Below are 18349 nucleotides of genomic sequence, written 5' to 3' on the forward strand. Positions count from 1 at the left end.
AAGTTCTGAAAGAGAACCTTCTAATTTTATTTTTTAAATAGTAAATAATACTGGTTTTGAGCTCCTCTTGAACCTACTATCTTTAAGGAGAACTTTTATAATCTCTGAGTGATTGGATTTTGTTTGCTTACTCATTTAATTTATTAGTAATTTCTAGTTTTATTGCTTTGTGGTCAAATAAAAGATCCTTTATAATTTCTACTTCTGGATTTTTAATATATTTTTTCTTTGTGAACTAATTTATGATCTATTTTGGTAAATTATAGATCCTTGAAAAAATGAGAAATTTAATTTGTTTATACGTTTTATATAGTTATTTCATCTGTGTTTACTAACATTTATTTTTTTTCTACTTGACCTCAAATGCAGAAACAAATAAGCTTAAGCCCCTCAATACCTGTCTTTCTGTAGGCTTCCTTCTATAACTACTATTTTCTCAGATCATATCTTGCTGCTGTTTTTTGCAATATGTATTTTTGATTCTGTTATTAGAGATCTAAAATTTTGTGACTATTACATCTCATAACTGAGTGTTCTAACAAATAAGTAGTGACCTTAATCCTCCTTTATGCTTTTGGAATATTGGAAGGTGCATTTCCTTAAAATTAATATAATCAATAATATAATTTCTTACTTTTAACATCTCTATGCTTGATAAAGAATAAAATAAAAAGATATGTGTTCTTTTGTTTTAGGCATATCCATTATAAGAAGCATATCACTGAACTTTAATTTTTAAACCAACATGAGACAGAAACACATTTACTTTTTTTTGGTCATTTCTGATATACTTGATTTTAACCTCTTTCATCCTGTTTCAAAACTTTAAAAAAATTTCGCTTGTTATTTGTTTTTTATCTCGTGTTACAGTGCTAAGGCTTACAAATTTTAAATAAATTAATATTATGAGTATTTGGCTATTTCAAAACCCATTGTACCCAGTGTTTCGCTTTGGAGGACTGGCAATCCAGTTCTCACTGAATCAAGTGGATGAAGGCATGATTTCCTCTAGCCCTTTAATTTTCTTAGGAGACAGGAGGAACTTGGATAGACTTTCCCCTCAATTCAGCTCCATCAAAATTATAAATAGTAGAAATTTCTTTTATCCTCTCTAAATTGAACAAGGAAGTAAACTATTAATAGTTTTTGTTGTAGTATGGTTTTTTTTTTTTTTTGTGGGACCCTCGCCGGCAGCCGGGGAATGAACCGGCGCTGCAGAGGCTGCGGGCAGCCTCGCAGCCCAGCGCTCAACCGCTGTGCCACCAGGGGAGGCCCCATCATTTTTTTCTTAATCTTTCTAGAAACTGGAAGATTAAGGTAAGATTTTGCAGAAAATAATTTCTATGTTGGTAACCTTTATAAAAGATTCCATCTCTGGAGTCGCTGGCTCTAGGGAGCAGTTTTGTGATTTGTAGAAGTAACATGGAACAAAGAGTTCTAGAAATACATCTACAATTCAGACTCAGTAGAAATCTCATAAAAACTCTTTTACTATAGTAGAAGAAAGCCTGATGTTATTTCTGAAAAGCTCAAAATAGCAGGTATGGGAATACTCCACCAGAGTAAGGAAGCTTAGAAACACAAATTTGTCTTTAGAGATTGCGCTTCATGATAGTATTGAAAATATATAATAAATATAATTAAAAATGTAAACAGAAACACAGTAATGGTTTTATCTAATTATAAAATGTAATATACCAGTGACCACCCTGATGTGAACATGAGGATAGTGGTTTTTCTTTGCATAGTTTCTAGCTGGGGTTGTAACTGAGAATGAACTGAGGAAGGAAGGACACGTTTCCTGCAAAAGTGCTTAACGGAGAGTTAACACAGTTATGGAAAATCGGGGAATGGGGAGCTACCTGTATTTTAGTTTGTTCACTCATTCAGTCTTTCATTCATTCAATAAGTGTTATAGTGCAACTATCACAAACCAGGCACAGCATCAGTTGCTGGGTGATAACACCCATAAACAAAATAGATCACTGGTGGGAAGTTACCCTTTCGGTGGAGTTTTTAGTTGCATCCTCAGGGCAGTGGTGCACCTACGGTGAGCAGGTCTGTGACTGTGGGAATTCTTTCCAAAGATCGCAGCGGTCACTGCAACTGGGTGGCAGGTCTAGGGTACATGTGCAGATTCAGCTTTCCCAGAAAGAAGCATGTTCTAACAATCAGACTTGCATATGGGAAGAATAGCCTGCCTTTTGGGGTGTTAAGTTCCCTGCCAATAGAATGAGTCAAGCTGAGGCTCTCAAGACACTGTAGATGAAGTCTCAGAATTCACCAACAGGAAGTTCAGGCTCTTTGAAGACAGCTTTGTGTCTCATTCAGTTTTAGAGTTGGTGCCTCACAGTACCTGGCCCTTAACAGGTATTTGATAAAGCCTTGGCAGGTAAGAAATGGATGGGTAATGTGGAAGGGACGTTGTATTAGAGGATCTCCCAAAGCCTCTGAGATGCAACAATTTTGTATTGTGAATGCCCAGAGGGGACCCAAATAAAGATTCTCAGCCTCATCTCAAAGACTGGCAAAACTCACCGTGCAAGGTGGCTGCATCCACGGCTCTCCATCCACTTGCATGGGTAGCAGCTTGTTCGTCCTGGTACACAAGAACCAAGAGAACACAGTGAGCTTCTTGGAGTTGGAGAATCAGGGAAACAGAGGTGGGAAAATCCTATCGGTCCACCTAGGAGTCATTCTCTAAGACTTTCCCTGGGCTTGTTAAAAATAAGTGTTTTGAGTTCAATTCAGGTGTACTGACCCAGCAGGGGTGAGGGTCAGGGGTCTAATTCTGTTGCTCTGGTCCTCAGGCCCTGCTTTGAGAAATATTGCCCTGGGTGAGCAGCAAATCCACAGAAGTCTGTGGAGCAGGGGCCAACCAAATATGGCAGCACCACAGCCAAGCAGATCACAGTTAAACAGTCAGCCGGAGGGCCTGCAGATCGTGCCAAAACTCCACAAAATGGGAAGGGTTATGAAATGGGAAAGGCCTGGTTTCTATGTTGAGTGAGAGGTTGCATCACATCCATGAGGTAACGTCTCCAGCCTGTACAAGATACTGCTCAGGTCTGAGTGTGTCTTGCCTTGTCCCAGATCTTAACCATCCCTCCAGAACAACAGCACACTCTGTGGGCCTGGCTAAACTGAGAGAATGGGTCATTGGGAATATTGTCTCCAGGAGTAGAAGAAGCGAGGAGAGGACAGAAATGTTGTTTGGGGGCTTGGGATAAAGTTTTTCTGGTATAGGGATTCTTAAAAGGAGAGAGCGAGCCTTCTGATTTCCTTTTGTGGAAGACGTGTGAATTCACATCACATTGCCTTTGGGAGAAAAGGCAGGTCCCTTCAGAGGCCTCTGGTCTGGGCGAGCAGGGAGCAGTTGCCACCCACTGACCAGGAAACCCTTACCTGGATTTGGCATCTGCCCTGTTTTCAAAAATACAGAACGAGGGAGGTAGGCTGTGTTATGATGTCGATGATTCCCTGACTGACCCCGAGGATATTTAATAATGAAAAACAGTAAAGCTAATAATAAAACAAATAATAAGAAGAGAGGCATTTTGGTTTTTGGGACTGAAGAGCGTATCTGGGAAGTGTCCAAAAGGATGGTGGTTTTTTTTTTTTTTTTGGTCCTCTGGAATACTAATGGGCTGGACCTACTTAGTGTTGAAGTAATGGAGAATGGACAGAGAATGAACAGTTCATTAACCTGTCTAGATTAATTTGGAAAACAGGGGTCCTAGTACTACTCAGTGAGAAAGGGGAGCAAACCTTTGGGGGAATGATAGGAAAGATGACAAAGAGATTACAAAGACAGGGAATGAAGAAAAGGGGTTAGTGGGCTAGACCTTTAACTAAGAGATAGCAGGGAACCAGCTCTGGAGACCTTTCTATGAGATATAGGGTAGCACCAAAGTCAGAGTTTCCCCAAATGTGTTCTGGAACACTTGCCCAACAAGTTCTGTGGTCAAAGGGTTCTATAGTCAAATAATTTTGGTAAATGTATATTCTGTGATTCTCTAGGACATCTGAAGGCAAACCAATAGACTGATCTATAGAAATGTAATGGAAAAATAAAGGGGAAAAACTTCTGGAACAATTACTTGGAGAAGAATCTGTACCTAATTTCATTGATTAAATAGAGGCAACTGAAATCAGTGTTTCCCTCCATTAGACTCCTCCCCGTTGGGAACCTGCATTGGCCAACCTGTGGGATCCAGCCCCAAAGAATTTTCATCCTTTTAGTTAATTTTGCCAGATTTGCTAATGTTGATTGTTTAGCTCTATAAGCCTTGCAGGAAATAGTATTTTGAAGGTCAATCCAAGAAAAAGCATAGCCGAGAACCTGGTTTTTGTCAGAGCATACCCTCTGACATAGAGCCAACATCTTAATTTTTAAAGATGTAAAAATTCAGGAGGTTGGACCTCTGGTTCTCTGGACTTCATAATCTCATACTCCTGTGTAGAGAATTTCACCAATTCATTCTAAGAGAACAGCAAAGTGGTTGCGGTGGAACCACTAGTTGATAGATTGGGTGGTTGTGTTATTTAAGTTTGGGAAGCATTCATTGTAAATGTTATCAATCTTCTGTCCCCCACTTTTCCTTCACAGAACTTCAATGATGGCTTCCTTGCTGTTGTCTATAAGGATGTTATGGGAGATGGGAGACGAGGAAGCTGCTGGGTAAGGAGGAAGCATACCTGACGGTGACAGAGGAGCACTGGGCGAGCCTCCTGCCCGCACTCTTCAGACCAGTATAGATCTGTCCCATCTCCATGGCTCCTTCTAGCCCCACCACTTCAAGAAGCTGGTCACTGAGGTCTGCAGAGTGAGACAAGCAAAGCAGTGCTTACACATTCCTTTGTTCCTCAGGCTGACTCTGGCCAGAAAATCTGGCCCCCAGATAGCCAACACAAAGGTCCACATCTTTTCATTTTCACCAAACAGCATTTTCATACTCACTCTGAATGCGGAATTTCCACAAAGATCATTCATGGTCAGAAACCCAGTTTTAGTGAAAAAAGGTTTTGATTCAGAATATTACTGTGCATTAAAAGGATGGTTTGGCATATTAAGAAATCTCTTCAAACACAGAGAAATACAAATGATGAACCAGCTCTTTTGGAGATAATTCTCAACCCTCTCTCCTCCCTCTCTCCCCCCAGTGCTGCTAAAGGCACACTGGTCTGGGATTAGGATAGGAAGGAATGCTGATGAAGGTCATTATCCATAGCTGGATCAAATCTCACTTCTCTGAATGTCTGAATAACATCTTGACTCCACTGATGATGACTGATGGTTAATTAACCTCAAATTTGGCCTGTGGTAAGCCAGTGGTGAGCCAACCTTCTTGGACATCCTTGGGGAAATCAGTGACCTCTTTCAGGACACCAGGTGCCTAATCTGAGCCAAGGAAAAGAATATTTCACCTACACCAGATTATTCTGGGTCCACAGTAGGAAAGAGGACAGAAAATATGAGTCTCAGGCTTAGAGTCACATAGGATTGATGGCCTCCCACAGTGGCAATTGCTTTTGATTCAGCACCTGAAAAAGCCACCCCCCTCACTACCCTGCCCCAAGTTCCTGAGGTTTAGCTTATGCCTGCCTACTTTCTTGGGAAAGTAATGGCAGGATTAGGGTTGGATATTGGGCCTTATTTTTGCCACAGAACTTTTATTATTTAAAAAAGTAACAAAGTAAAAGGGCAAATTCTTAAAAAGCTTCCCTTCCTTTGCCTATCAAGACAAAAGCACTTTTTTCAGAGGTTGTGACTAATAACTAATACCCTATTAATATCCACAAACTAGAAAATTGTGTCTATGTTAATGTTTATTTAACAGATGACTTCTGTCTTCTAAGGTGCCTCCTGGTATAGTAGAACAGTGTTTGTTAAGATTGCCAAAGATCTATTTGGGTTTGTCTTTGCTTTTTTTTGTTTAGAAAACTAACTTTTGTTTAAAAAACATTCTTTGATGGATATATTTCTAATGAAGACAGCTAAACAGACCATTGGGCTGACCACAAATGTATCAACATTGTCACAGAGTAACCCTCTGCTGATTGCCAGTAAACATCAGTTGCCAACAGATTCACACATTGCCTTAGCCTTTCCATACAGTTTTCCCCACCCCCTACATCCATTCTCCTTCTCTGGTCCTCCTTGTTTCCGTATCTATGAAAAAATACTGTCTCCTTAAACTCTATCTCATTTTGATTTGGAATAAGATACCATGAAACAGCAATGTTTACTTAGGAGAATGCTCCAGGCTCTCTTAAAGAGTTTGGTTCCAATAAACAACAAATGTCTAAATCTCTAGTCACTTAATTAGTTCCTTTCTTATCAAAGAATATTGAATAACCATTGGATAATCTTAGCTTAGTGTACCATTTTAAGAGTGTCTGTGAAATCAATTGTGATTATGAAAGAGTAGGGAGAAGAAGAGGAGGAGGCGGTAGAGAAGATGAAGGAGAGGGAGAAGAGAAATGTATAGAGTGTATCTTGGGGCAAGGTGGTGGAGGAGGTATATTGGGGTAGGGAAAGGAAGAGAAATGGGAAGTAGAACTTTTGAGAAGTTTCTCTAGGGGCAGAGAGACAGATGTCTTGCAAAATGTTGCTCTTTGTACCAGGCTTTGGTATCTGACAGTACTGTGATAGTTCAATGTTTTCCCTCCTCAAACATTCCCTGGTAACAAAATGTTCTAAGAAGCAGGGGACTTAATAGACTCAAGTGTTTCAGCTTTTACAATGTCTTGGTCTTTTAACAAATTTTCCTGTTGAATGGCTTTAACTCTAGAGTTGTTATCACTTCCCACACATTACCTTGCAGCTATCACTTCCCACACATTACCTTGCTTCCTGGCTCTAGGAGAGAAGTAATGAAGGCTGATCTCATCAGGATGGTGGGTGGGTGGGGGGCAGGGACTCACACAAATGTGGGACTGAGGAGATAAATATAGGGGAAGGGGCTAGGGTCTTGGTATTTTTGTTGTTGTTGTTGTGATTTTGCCACTAACTTTCTTCTGCATGTTCCCTGGCATAAAGAGGCTAGGAGGACTCCTGTCTATTACTGAGAGAAGACTTGATTGCTCTTCTTTTTCTCTACCATTGCCTAACTGGTATTTCTTTCAACTTAAAATGCCTGCCAGGAAGTCCTGAAATAAAGAAATCTCATTAACTTTGTTTCCCACACTTACTGAACCATGACACCTCCTTTTGTCTGATACCTATAAACAGTCCATAGTAGTTTTATGCTTTTTGGGAGTTCTGACATCAATTAAGTCTCTTTACTTTATCTATCACAGAGAAACACAGGCACACATTAAATCTAGAGTTACAATGAAGTATAAGAAAGTGAAAGTCAATGTCCAGACACACAGAACAACTAACATCCAGAACTTAGAATCCAGGATCAGGACATCTGGTATACCAGGTGTCTATTTTACATTAGGTACCAATGATTCAGAGTGTGGTTTTGGCAATTACAGTCATTTCCATATTGTCTTTATGCACCTCAACTCACTAGTGTTTAAGATGTAATGTTTATGTGTCTTAGAAAAACAGAAATTCACGTATTTATTCATTCATTCATTCAACTGAGTAGCAACCAAATGCCAGAAACTATGCTAAGAACTGGGACTACAAAATGTTCTATTTTTGAAGAACTTTAGACCAACAGGAAGAAACAAAATTAGTTGTAGAAAATGCTTTCATTGGACGATATGAACAAGAAAGACTGAGTAACTGATTCTGACTAGGAAGTTTATGGAAGGACAGATATTTTAGGAAGGACTCGAAGGATGAATCTCAAGGTAATTTGCTGGATTAAGAAGGATGTAGGACCTTCCAAGGACAGGGATGATCATTTGTAGTGGTGAACAGTTACAGGATGCATAAAGAAATTAATTTAACAATAAATCCACTTGGCAATTTCACTGGAAAAAGAAAAAAATATTTATCCTTATGGAGAATTACTGTCCAGAGACTTTTTTTAAAAGCCAGAATTACAAAAAGGGGCCCCTGGTTGGGCACAAGCTTGTTGCAAGTGGAAAGCTAGGCATTTCAGCACTGCTATTGGTTACAAAACTTACGCAGTGCTTTGAGTACAGAGAACACTTAATACATGTTCTCCAAGAAAAAAAAGAATGGGAAAATTGAAAAAGGAGAATAGGAAGCAAAGGAGGAACAGCAAGGACAATCATAACATTTCTGATCTGGTCCACTGGGTTCAGCCTCTTGTCTGTGATTTTATAAGAGCAAATCTGCTTATGTCATCCCCAAACCAAAGCTTCAGTGGCACCAATTAAGTGCTGGGAAGAAAAGACAAAAGTTATATTCTTTCATACATAAATGAAAAGTGTAAATTGGCAGAAAGTTTTTTTCAGAAAGACATTTGGCAATCAGAATCTAAAATTTTCATACTATTGATTCATTAAATTCATTCTTGTTATTGATCAAAAAAATCATTAACAGAACCTAAGATCATATAAATGTGAGCATTGTGGCATCTTTTATAAAAGCGAAATATACCCTCTCCCCATTTCCACTGAATGAGAATACTTAAATAAATTATATGATAGCCAATTATAGGATTTTATACTACCATTAAAATATTTGCAAAATTTCAAAGATGCTAAATATGTATATGCTATAATGTTAAATGTGAAGGCAGGATATAAACATACTTATATGGTATGCTTTCAAATATGTAAGAATATGTATAGGAGAAAAGGACAATTTTTTTTTTTAGCTTTTTTTTTTTTATAGAGGCATGTTTTATTTATTTATTTATTTATTTTTTTTTTTTTTGTTTATACATGCACTGGGTACAGTCAGAAGCACGGGAGGGTGAGAGAATTCACCAGAGCCAGAGCGGGGAGCAGAGCAGGCAGAAGGACCGAAGTACACTGCTGAGGGGAGCAGCGGGCGGCAGGAGAGGTCTGCGCACCATGTGGGACCCTCCTCAGGTGGCCGGGGAGCAGCCGGGGATCGAACCGGCGCCGCAGAGGCCGCAGGCAGCTTCGCGGGCAGCGCTCAACCGCTGCGCCACTGGGGAGGCCCAGGACAATTTTTTTTTTTTTTTTAAAGGACAAATTCTTGTATGTGGTGAGTTCTGGGTAGATGAAAGGTGATTTTTTTTCCTGCTTTATTATTTCTAGGTGTTTTTTATTTTCTATAAGTATGTATTAAGGCTTTAATTGAAAAAAAAAATTAACTGTTCTTCATAGCTGTAAAGATGATAGAAACTCCTTGGCTTGATGTTCAAGGCCCAGCCCCTTCTGGCAGAGGGCTGCCTCGGCGGTTTTATTTCCAGACACTGTACAGCTAGGAGCCTGCTCCAAACCTTCAAATAGTATGCAGTTCCCACTAAATCCTACTTTTTCCTTCCTTTGTGCCTCTAGATATGCCATAACCCTGCTTGAAATGTCCTCTTCCACTTTGATCCATCAACATTCAGCTCAAATATCAGCACCTTTGAGAAGTCTCCCGGGACTCTCATGCCTGCAATTTGATTTAGACACACCTCCTCAAACTTTCCCAGGAGATATGGTCAAAGAAAGAACAAGGGGGTTGGTGTATTGGCTATGGGCAGAGAGGGTTACTGTAACACAGGGTCTAGGCTGAATAGGGCAAGAGATGAAGGACTAGATGAAAGGGACAAACCAAGTAAGAGATTTGATGAGTTCTAGGAACAGGTGTTCTGAACCAGTGGGAGGAAGAGGGTTACAAAGAAGTGCTAAGAACAACTTTGTAGGTGATATGTTTTGCCTGTGGTCCCAGAGGTGGGTGGCTAAAGTGGAGGATGGTTGATGGGGAACTTAGAATGATGAAGTGAGTTTAGGTCAGTAGTTTCTTAAACTGCTGCATGTTAGAATTACTTGAACAGTTCTTAAAAATAATGATGTCCAGGTTGCATCTGTATCATTTAAATCAGAATGTGTGGGTTTGGGTGCAGGCATTAGTGTTTGTTTTTAATTCTAGGTGATTTTATGATGGAGCATGATTTGGGAAACACTGGGCTAGGTTTTTGGGTAAACCATCCCCCGAGGCCAGTGGCTCTCAAAGTGTGGTCTTGGAGCAGTACCAGTATCACCTGAGAACGTGTTAGAAATGCAAATCCTCAGGCTCCTCCCCAGATCTACTGAATTGGAAACTCAAGGGGTTGTACCTTGAGGTCTGTGTTCCAACAAGTCCTCTGGAAGATTCTGAGGCATGCAAAAGTTTGAGACTTGAGCCTTAGCCAATAAAACTGCCCCAAACATATGCAGGAGTTGGAGTGCAGGAGACTATAAACAAACTACTTCCTGACTACTTTAATCTAGAGCTTCTTCTCTTGAAAATTGGAAATTTGAAATAATAAACTGACCTCAAAGAGTAGTAATGAGATTTAAATTGCAGAGTTGTATGTGAAAGTGCCTGGCAAAGAGAGACCCCTCAAATACATTTCACTTTTCTTTTCTGCAACATTAACCCTTACAACTCCAATCATCTGTCTACTTACCTTAGAGCTGTGCCTGGAAGTTCCTAAACCATAATATTTGAGTTAAAACATTAAAAAAAAATGTTCAATGTTCTTCGTAGTTTCACACCTCCACACGGACTGCAAATCCAAGTGAGCTTGAGATTAAGGGGACATCCTGCTCAATCTTGTCTTTTCTTCCTTTCATCTTGTCCCGATTCTGCTCCTTTCCCTACTTCCTTTACCTCAACAGCCCTGTTTTGCCTTTTTTTTGTTTTTTAGTCCTGTTATCAGAGGAGGAATTGGAACACAATACTGACAGGTAAAGGCTGACAGGCACTCATATTTAAGTGGCACATTTAACCTCTTCAGGCTGTTTGGTGACTCTGGAAGCCCAAGACACAAAAGACTCTTAGCCAGGTATGCAAGATCCTTCACTCGCCCTGTTCCTGCACAGGAAGCTCTGTGTCTGAAGAACTCCCGTTTGCCCTCCAGAGTACCACACACTGTGCTTCTTCCTTCTCCTATGCTCAGATAGAGGATTTCACCTAAAGACAAGTGTTTCTTTTCGCTTCATTTCTGCAACTCCATTGAGAGTTGAAGGCAGGAATGTGTTGTTTTGTTTATCTTTGTATCCCCAGCAACTAGCCCTTGGCATATAGAAGGCTTCCAATAAATGTTTGTTGAATAAACTTAATAAGATTCATACTTTAGTGCTAAAGACCTTGACAGGTTTAGCCCAAAAGAGAGAAAAGATCATGATTAATAAGAATAACAATAATAATAACAATTATTTTCCAAGATTGAACTGGGTCATAGATTTCCATGTATGTATTAACCCATTTGACCTGCTTATAACAGATAACGATGCCCCAGGTTGGTTTTGCCTCTCTCCCTTATGCATATTTTATGTTCATTCTCATCTTGGCTGCTGAGATGAAAATTCAGTCATTTAAGATGCAAGGGAAACTCAGGATATTTGGGTGTTATGATTTGGGCTCCTTGCTTGTGGTGCCCTGGGGCAGTGTAGGGAGACCCTCAGCCTAACGGGATGCCTTGTTCCTGTCAATCCCAATCCTACCCCATGCCCTCTTCCATCAGCACTGAGGTTTGCAACGGGCTAGTCCAGGGAGTTGCGGAACCCTCATGGAGGTGCTGAAACCTGACGATGTGATGGCACCCACAGAGTTTGTGAACCCTTCCACCAAACTCCAGGGCAGCTGTGTCATAAAATAAAACCCATCGGCTCTGTTCCCTTACTGGGTTACAGCAGCACAGGGGGACTGAGATGTCAGGTAACATTGCTTTGGGCTGAAATCTTATATGTTCAGTGGGTAACACTGGTTAGCTAATGCTGACCTGAAGCTCTTATTGGCAGGGGTATGTGTCTGATTAATTAGAAATGCAAAAAACAATGTGTCCTACTTAATAAATGTCTTCTGACAGACAAATATGTACACAGAGAGGTAAAAGAAAAAGCTAAGGAACTTAGCAACAGTTCTTGAGTTGGGACTAACAGCTTAACTGTCGTGTCCATATAAAGCAGGTTATGTGTCTTTGTGTCCATTTGCTAGACCTGCCATAACAATAGACTGGGTGGCTTAACCAACAGAAGTTTATTTTCTCACAGGTCTGAAGGCTGAAAGTCCAAGATCAAGGTGCAGGTAGAGTTGATGTTCTGTTAGGCCTCACTCCTTGGCTTGCTGATGGCTGCACTCTTGGTGCTTGTTTACATGGCCTCTTCCTTGTGCACACACATCCCTGGTGCCACTTTCTGTGTGTCCAAATGTCCTCTTTTTATAAGGACACCAGTTAGGACGCCACTGCCTCCTTTTAACTTAATCATCTCTTTAAAGGCCATATCTTCAAATACAGTCACATTCTGAGGGCCTGGGGGTTAAGAGGCCAATGTATGCAATGTCTGGAGGCCACATTTCAGCCCCAAACAGGGGCTGATATATAATATCAACCATGAATATAACAATGAAACTTATCTCCTGGGTTATTTTGAGGACTGCAGAGATAAAGAGTGTGAAGCTGCTCTGTCAACAGCAATTAGAAATGTCCCCTATCACTGTGCTACTGAGAAGCTAACATGAAGTAGTGGTACCTTCTCACTCTTCTCGGAAAGAGAGGCTACAAGCCCAGCTCTGCCCTGTGGTGGGGCCAGGTTCAGTCCCCACAGTCTAGACAGGTCAGTGGGAGCTGGCAGGCCTGTCTCGGGCTCAGCCTGCCAAGGCTGTGGTGGGCGTCACTTTGGGCTCCTCTCCTGCCTCCACATTTCCATGGAGATGGGCCTCGTGCCCTTGGCTGCCCAGGTACCCAGAGCCCAACAAAGCCGGGCACTGATCAGCCGTCTAAGCTTCCCACTGGGTCTGGTCTGTGTAGATGAAAGGCTGTTTCCCACCAAAGAGCTTCAAAGGCAGTTTAAAAGCACAGCAGTCTGAAAATAAGCTGGTGGTGAGGAGAGGGAGAGTACCCCAAAAGACTTGTTTCCTCAGCTTCAGCAAGGGAGGGGCCTTAGGACACAAAAGGTTGAGTAAGGAAGGATGTAACTGGCCAAACAGGATCCCCACCTCACCCCCACCCCCATGTTCCCACCTGGCCTCTTAGAGCACTAGGTTCTCAGGCACCTCAACCACAACTAACCTGAAGAATAATCTGTGACTGACGGTTTCTCTAGAGATCCTAACGCAGGTGCAAGGAGACAGGCAGAGGGCTCACCCGGGGTACCCCAAAAACCCAACCAACATAAGAATGTGCTCCAGAGACAAGCTGAGAAGCATGGAGCACAGACTTGCGTCTGAATCCTAGTGCCTGGCACTCACTCGTTCTATCACCTTGGGAGAAGTCACTTAACTTCTCTGAGTCTGTCTTTTATGTGGAAAATGTAGCTATAATAACTCGATGGTGGGGGTCTTGCTACTACGATTTTATGTTTCCTTAGGAAGAGAGGTCCTCGAGAAATTATATTTATCCATATGGCAAGTGCATGGTCTTCTGCAGACGGTTATTAATGTGACCCAGGGGAGGCAGTGCAGGAGGAGAAAGAAAAAGAAAATGGGGATGATGGAGGAGAGGAGATAAGGGATGCGGGGCTGAGGAGAGAAAAGCACGGATACCATGAAGCCCAGAGACCCCATGGCCTGGCCTCCAAACTCTCAGAAACAGCAGAATGAGGGTTGCCAGGGACTGAGGAGAGGGGGATGGGAAGTTGTTGGATGGGTGCAGAGATTTAATTTTGCAAGATGAAAAAATTCTGGAGATTGACTGCATAGCACTGTGCATATACTTAACAATACTAAACAAACTGTATAGTTAAGTGTGGGTAAGAGAATTTTTATGTTATGTGTGTTTTATCAGGATTTTCTTAAAACGGAGGGATGTGAGGCAGACAGGGTTGACCAACCTGATACAGCAACTTGGGAGCAGAGACCTGAGCTTGAGGAAGCAGGCCTGGGGAGATCTGGGAACTTCCGTGGAAGGGAGAACGGCAGGTAAAGGGCTCTGACATAGAAACAAGCTGATCCACTGAATAAGAGAGAAGGTCAGTGTGGTGGACACAAGGAAGAAGGTGGGACACAAGTTATGAAGGCAAGAAAAACTGTGGGCCAAATTGTCCCACAGTTTAGGCCCTGCAAGGAGTCTGGATTGAATTTTAAGAGAGATAGAAAACCACTGGGGGGTTTTGAGAAGTCTGATCTGATACGCTCCTATATAAAAGTCTTGCTGCTATGAAAATAGTTTTATGAGAGCAAGAACAGAATCCGGGACTCTCCAGGTAGGGCTGTTTTATCACCCAAAGCTAAAGAAAGAGGTTCTCTTCCATGACCTGGGTAAGACACATCCTGTGTGGCTCTTTGGGAGCTGGGAAACCTCGAGAACCATACATTTGTAATTCTACAATTCTCTGCAGAAGCAGAGAGGACAATTGTGTAACACTGGCAGAATGAGGTTTTGAGAAGTATTTCTCTTAATTGACTGTCCTGTCTTGTTCCTGCCCTTGGAATACGTTTTGGATATAGAAATTCATATCTGACCATTTTCTTTATTTTAATTTTTAAAATTCAATCATTTTCATTTATAACATATCTGAAATTAACACTAAAAAACAAAAAAAAATAGTGTTGAGATTTTGGGGTGACAGCCCTTCCAGGCAAATGAAGTCTTCCTATTTCTACTTTTAGTTTAAACAAGGAGAAGATCATGGATTTTTTGGGCAATGAATTACTTTAGCTTCTTTTCTTTCCTGCATTCGTGTCTCTCTCTCTCTCTCTCTCTCTCTCTCTCTCTCTCTCTCTCTCTCTTTCCACCCCCCCCCCCAGGATGCCCACTCTTATTCCTGGGCTGAGCCAGGAGGGAGCAGAGTAGGGTCTGCAGATCTTTCCAGCATGGCTTTGACACCCCTGGCCTCACTGGTACTCCCTCTGAGAGGTTTCCTATGTGCTTTGCCCTTGTCACACTGGTTCATAAGTTTCTTCTACTCCCGGGGGTCTGTAAAGCATCATCAGGGCATGAAAGTGGTGGCCAAAGGAACTCCAGTGGTCTTTGACTGTAGATAATCCACATGGAAATAGGTTGGAAGAAGAAGCAGGGGTCAGAGGGAGAGAAGGTACGCAGACCCAGCAGGCAGGACCCAAGATTTCAGCTCTGTGCTGGCTGTGTCATGGTGTAACCTTGGGCAGGTCACAACTCTTCAGGGCTCGATGTCCCTGATTGAGGATGGGAGCATTCTATCATTAGGGTTTGATTATTTCCCACAAAGGTGGCTCCCTGTCGAGGTCAGAAGCACGTTGGCAGCAGTCTTGGCTGTTCGCACGCTGTGCTGAAGACAGCTCGTCCCGTGCAACCCTATGCTGAGACAAGAGAGTGAGCAAGTGCTGGCTCACAGTAGCCATTGTTGTGGTTCCTGAAAGCCTGTTTGTGTGGTGGGATGGGAGGGGACAGCAGGGCCTCCATCCTGTGTGGTCACCTCTTTCCAGATTAGGCAGTGCTCTGCAGAAGCCTCTGCACATTGGAGTAAGGAGGCTTCTAAAATTCTGACTTAAAGGTCAGATACTTAAGAAGGGGAGAGGCTGGGTGGTGGGGAATTTCTCAGGAAAAAAGAACCTTCTAGAAATCTCTGCAGTGGGGGTTTGACATCACTGTGCCTCTAAGAGAAACCAAAGCTGGGAATATCTGGTAAGGCCTGGGATGCAGCAGAGCCTCAGGGCATCTTTACCTGGGTGTTCCAGTGAGGACATGAAGGGAATCTGTGCTGAGCACAGACTACGGCAGCCCTAGAACTTTACAAAGCTTACTGCTTTGAATCCTTATGGCAGTTGTTAGAAACTACTATCTGGTAGAAGCTATTATTCAAAAACAAAAACAAAAAACAAAACTTTGAGACACAGAGGGGTTGAGAAATTTGTCTAAATTTCTCAAAGCTGGCATTTGGTAAAGCTGGAATTCAAACTAAGGCCTATCTGATTCCCCAGATAAGCTCAGATTAAACGACATGGATCCAACTAATCACAGCTCAGTAGATGCCCACACCACCTGCCTGCTCCAGCAAGGGAAAGCTAGAGAGGCGCTGTGATCAGGAGGGACTTTTTCTGGTTGTTGGGTCAGGATCAGCAAGACATGGTGAGCTGGGGGGAGAGGTTGTGGTTTACATAGAAAGAATACCATGTTTGGAATTCGGGGACTTGGCTCCAGGCCCAGATCTACCAATTAGTGTGGCCTTGGACAGGTCAATTAACCTTCTTGGGCCTCATTTTTCTAATTATAAAGTGTCTCTCAGGGGTGCTGTAGGGCATTAAAATGAGATGATGAATATAAAATATTTCTAGCATCTAGTGCTGAATTCAAGTAGGTGCTTAATAAATGTTGGACAAATTAGCCTGAAAATGGGAAGAGATGGGTGCTGGCAGCATGTTGGAGGTAGAAAAGACAGAGGTCCCTGTTGAAGGCATTTTTACTGCTAACAGAAGCTGCTGGTAATGGAGAGTGTTTGGTGTGGAGGTAGGCAGGAGGAGGCTGTGTTTGTGGTTAGAAGCAGCTGAGGTCCTATTGGATGGTTTATGGGAGGGAGGAATCATCTATGTGGCAGTGACGCCTTTGCCTGTCACCCACTTTCTGTCGGCTTTTGCCCATTGTTCCTTTTGTGCTACTGACCCCCAATTCAAGACCTTAAAGGTGGAAACCTGAGTTTGGCATTAGCCTCCAGTTGGTCTCCTTGTTGCCAGTTCCTTTCCCTCTCCTCTAATCCAAACTGCACACTTACTCTCACATCTTATTGCTGTGGTCTTAAAAACTTGCATCTCTTCCTATTACTCAACAATGTGGCACATTACTCAAGGATCCCTATCTTTTCAGAATTCCCTTTTGCTACTTCTGCATCTCATGCTCTGATGCCTGTTTCCTTTTCGCACTCACTGTTTTTTCAAGTTCTTTTCAGCTTCAAGCATGAGCACATATTCCATTTTGTTCATTCACCCATCCACGCATCCATCCATTCATCCATCCATCCATTTATTGATCTCTTATATGTATGGCAAAGTGCAGGGTAGTGGGGTCCAGTTTTCCTTTTCTTGCCCCCACACACTTTTGATGCTGTCTCTGCCACTTCAGATGCTTGCCTGTCATGCCAGCAGTGACATCACTGTTCTACATGTATTTCTTATAAGTGGACTGTGAATGATGAGCGGACTGGCCCACATCATACTAGTGCTTGCTTCTCCTATAGCACCTGGAGTACAGGTATTTGAAGGCAGGTTGAACACAGGTTCTATTATGTATTTATGTTTTGGGGTCAGTTACTTAACCCCATTAGCTTCAGTGTTCTCAGTCATAAAATGGATTAAATTAAATATGCAGCAGGCTTGGCCCATATGTAACTGCTCAGTAAATCACAGCCTAGTACATATCCATTGATTAAGAAGATGAAACACTTCTTACCCAAACTTGAAACAGATCAGGAAGGACAACGTACAGACTGTGCAGAGCATGGTCAGCATGGAGTTTTGCTGCAGGCTGGATCTTTAGAGGTGCCTGAAATTAAAGGGCTGCAAAGGTACTACAGGGGAGCAGGGCTGGCAGGGGCACTAAGGTGGGGCAAGCAGAAGAGGGAGAAACCTAAAGTGTGGAGGCTTGCCAAAGAGCCAGTTAAGGCGTTTCTTCTGCATGTGAAAAAATCCAAGGTTCTTTGACTCTGTGGTTCTATTTTGAGCAGCAAACTTCCTAAGGCAGGAATTCAACTGGAGTTTAACTCCAGCTGGAACCTGTGAGAGCCAGTTCCCCCTTGTAGAGGCTGAGCAGCCCCAAGCCACATTTCTACCTTGCCAGCCCTGCCCAGGTGTTGGCGGGAGCAGGGATGGAGAAGACACATATGGCATCAGTCCTCTTGATTCACAAGTCAGCTGAGGAAGAATGAACCATTGCTTCACTTGCATTCCCAGTGAATTTGAGTTGGGTGCCAGCCAGCCAGAAATGGGGAGTCTAGGGTAGGGGTGGGAGGGTACTCTAGTGTGCATAGAAGTCTATGCTTGAAATACTAGAACTTGGGCTCTAGTCCCAGATCCTCCTTTTTGTGTGACGTTGGACAGGTCAGTTACCTTCCTGTGCCTCATTTTTCTATTTCTAGAGGCAAAAGCAGGCTTCCCAGGGTCAAGCTTCTCAAGCTGGCTGACACGCAGATTCAACTTCTGCAGGTCTTGGTCTGGGATTGAGAGCCTGCATTTCTGACACTCTCAGAAGTGCCATGCGAGGTTCTAGTGCAGGGACTGGCAAACAAGGCTTGAGGGCTCATTTTTATAAATAACGTTGTATGGGAACAGCCATACCCACAATTTTATGTATTGTCTTTGGCTCGTTTAGAACTAAAGCCTAACTATTTTAATAGTTACTATTGG

General features: G+C 42.4%; 1 protein-coding gene across 6 annotated transcripts in view; it reads right to left on the reverse strand.

Moving 5' to 3' along the window:
• DGKG (diacylglycerol kinase gamma) overlaps nt 1–18349 on the reverse strand; it is a 203708-nt gene that overhangs the window by 19688 nt on the left and 165671 nt on the right. For all 6 annotated transcript variants that reach the window (XR_008553826.1, XM_037525245.2, XM_054700424.1 and 3 more), the window contains 2 exons: nt 4699–4819; nt 2539–2599 (listed from right to left, as the gene is read on the reverse strand). Coding sequence is in view for 5 of the 6 variants with exons in the window: in XM_037525245.2 (XP_037381142.1) it covers nt 2539–2599; nt 4699–4819 (182 nt within the window). In the remaining variant the exon portion in view is untranslated. The remainder of the gene's footprint in view (nt 1–2538; nt 2600–4698; nt 4820–18349) is intronic.

Source organism: Talpa occidentalis, unplaced genomic scaffold (genome assembly GCF_014898055.3).
Source record: "Talpa occidentalis isolate TD23 unplaced genomic scaffold, MPIMG_talOcc4v2.1 talOcc4.4, whole genome shotgun sequence".
NCBI classification, from domain to species: Eukaryota; Metazoa; Chordata; class Mammalia; order Eulipotyphla; family Talpidae; genus Talpa; species Talpa occidentalis.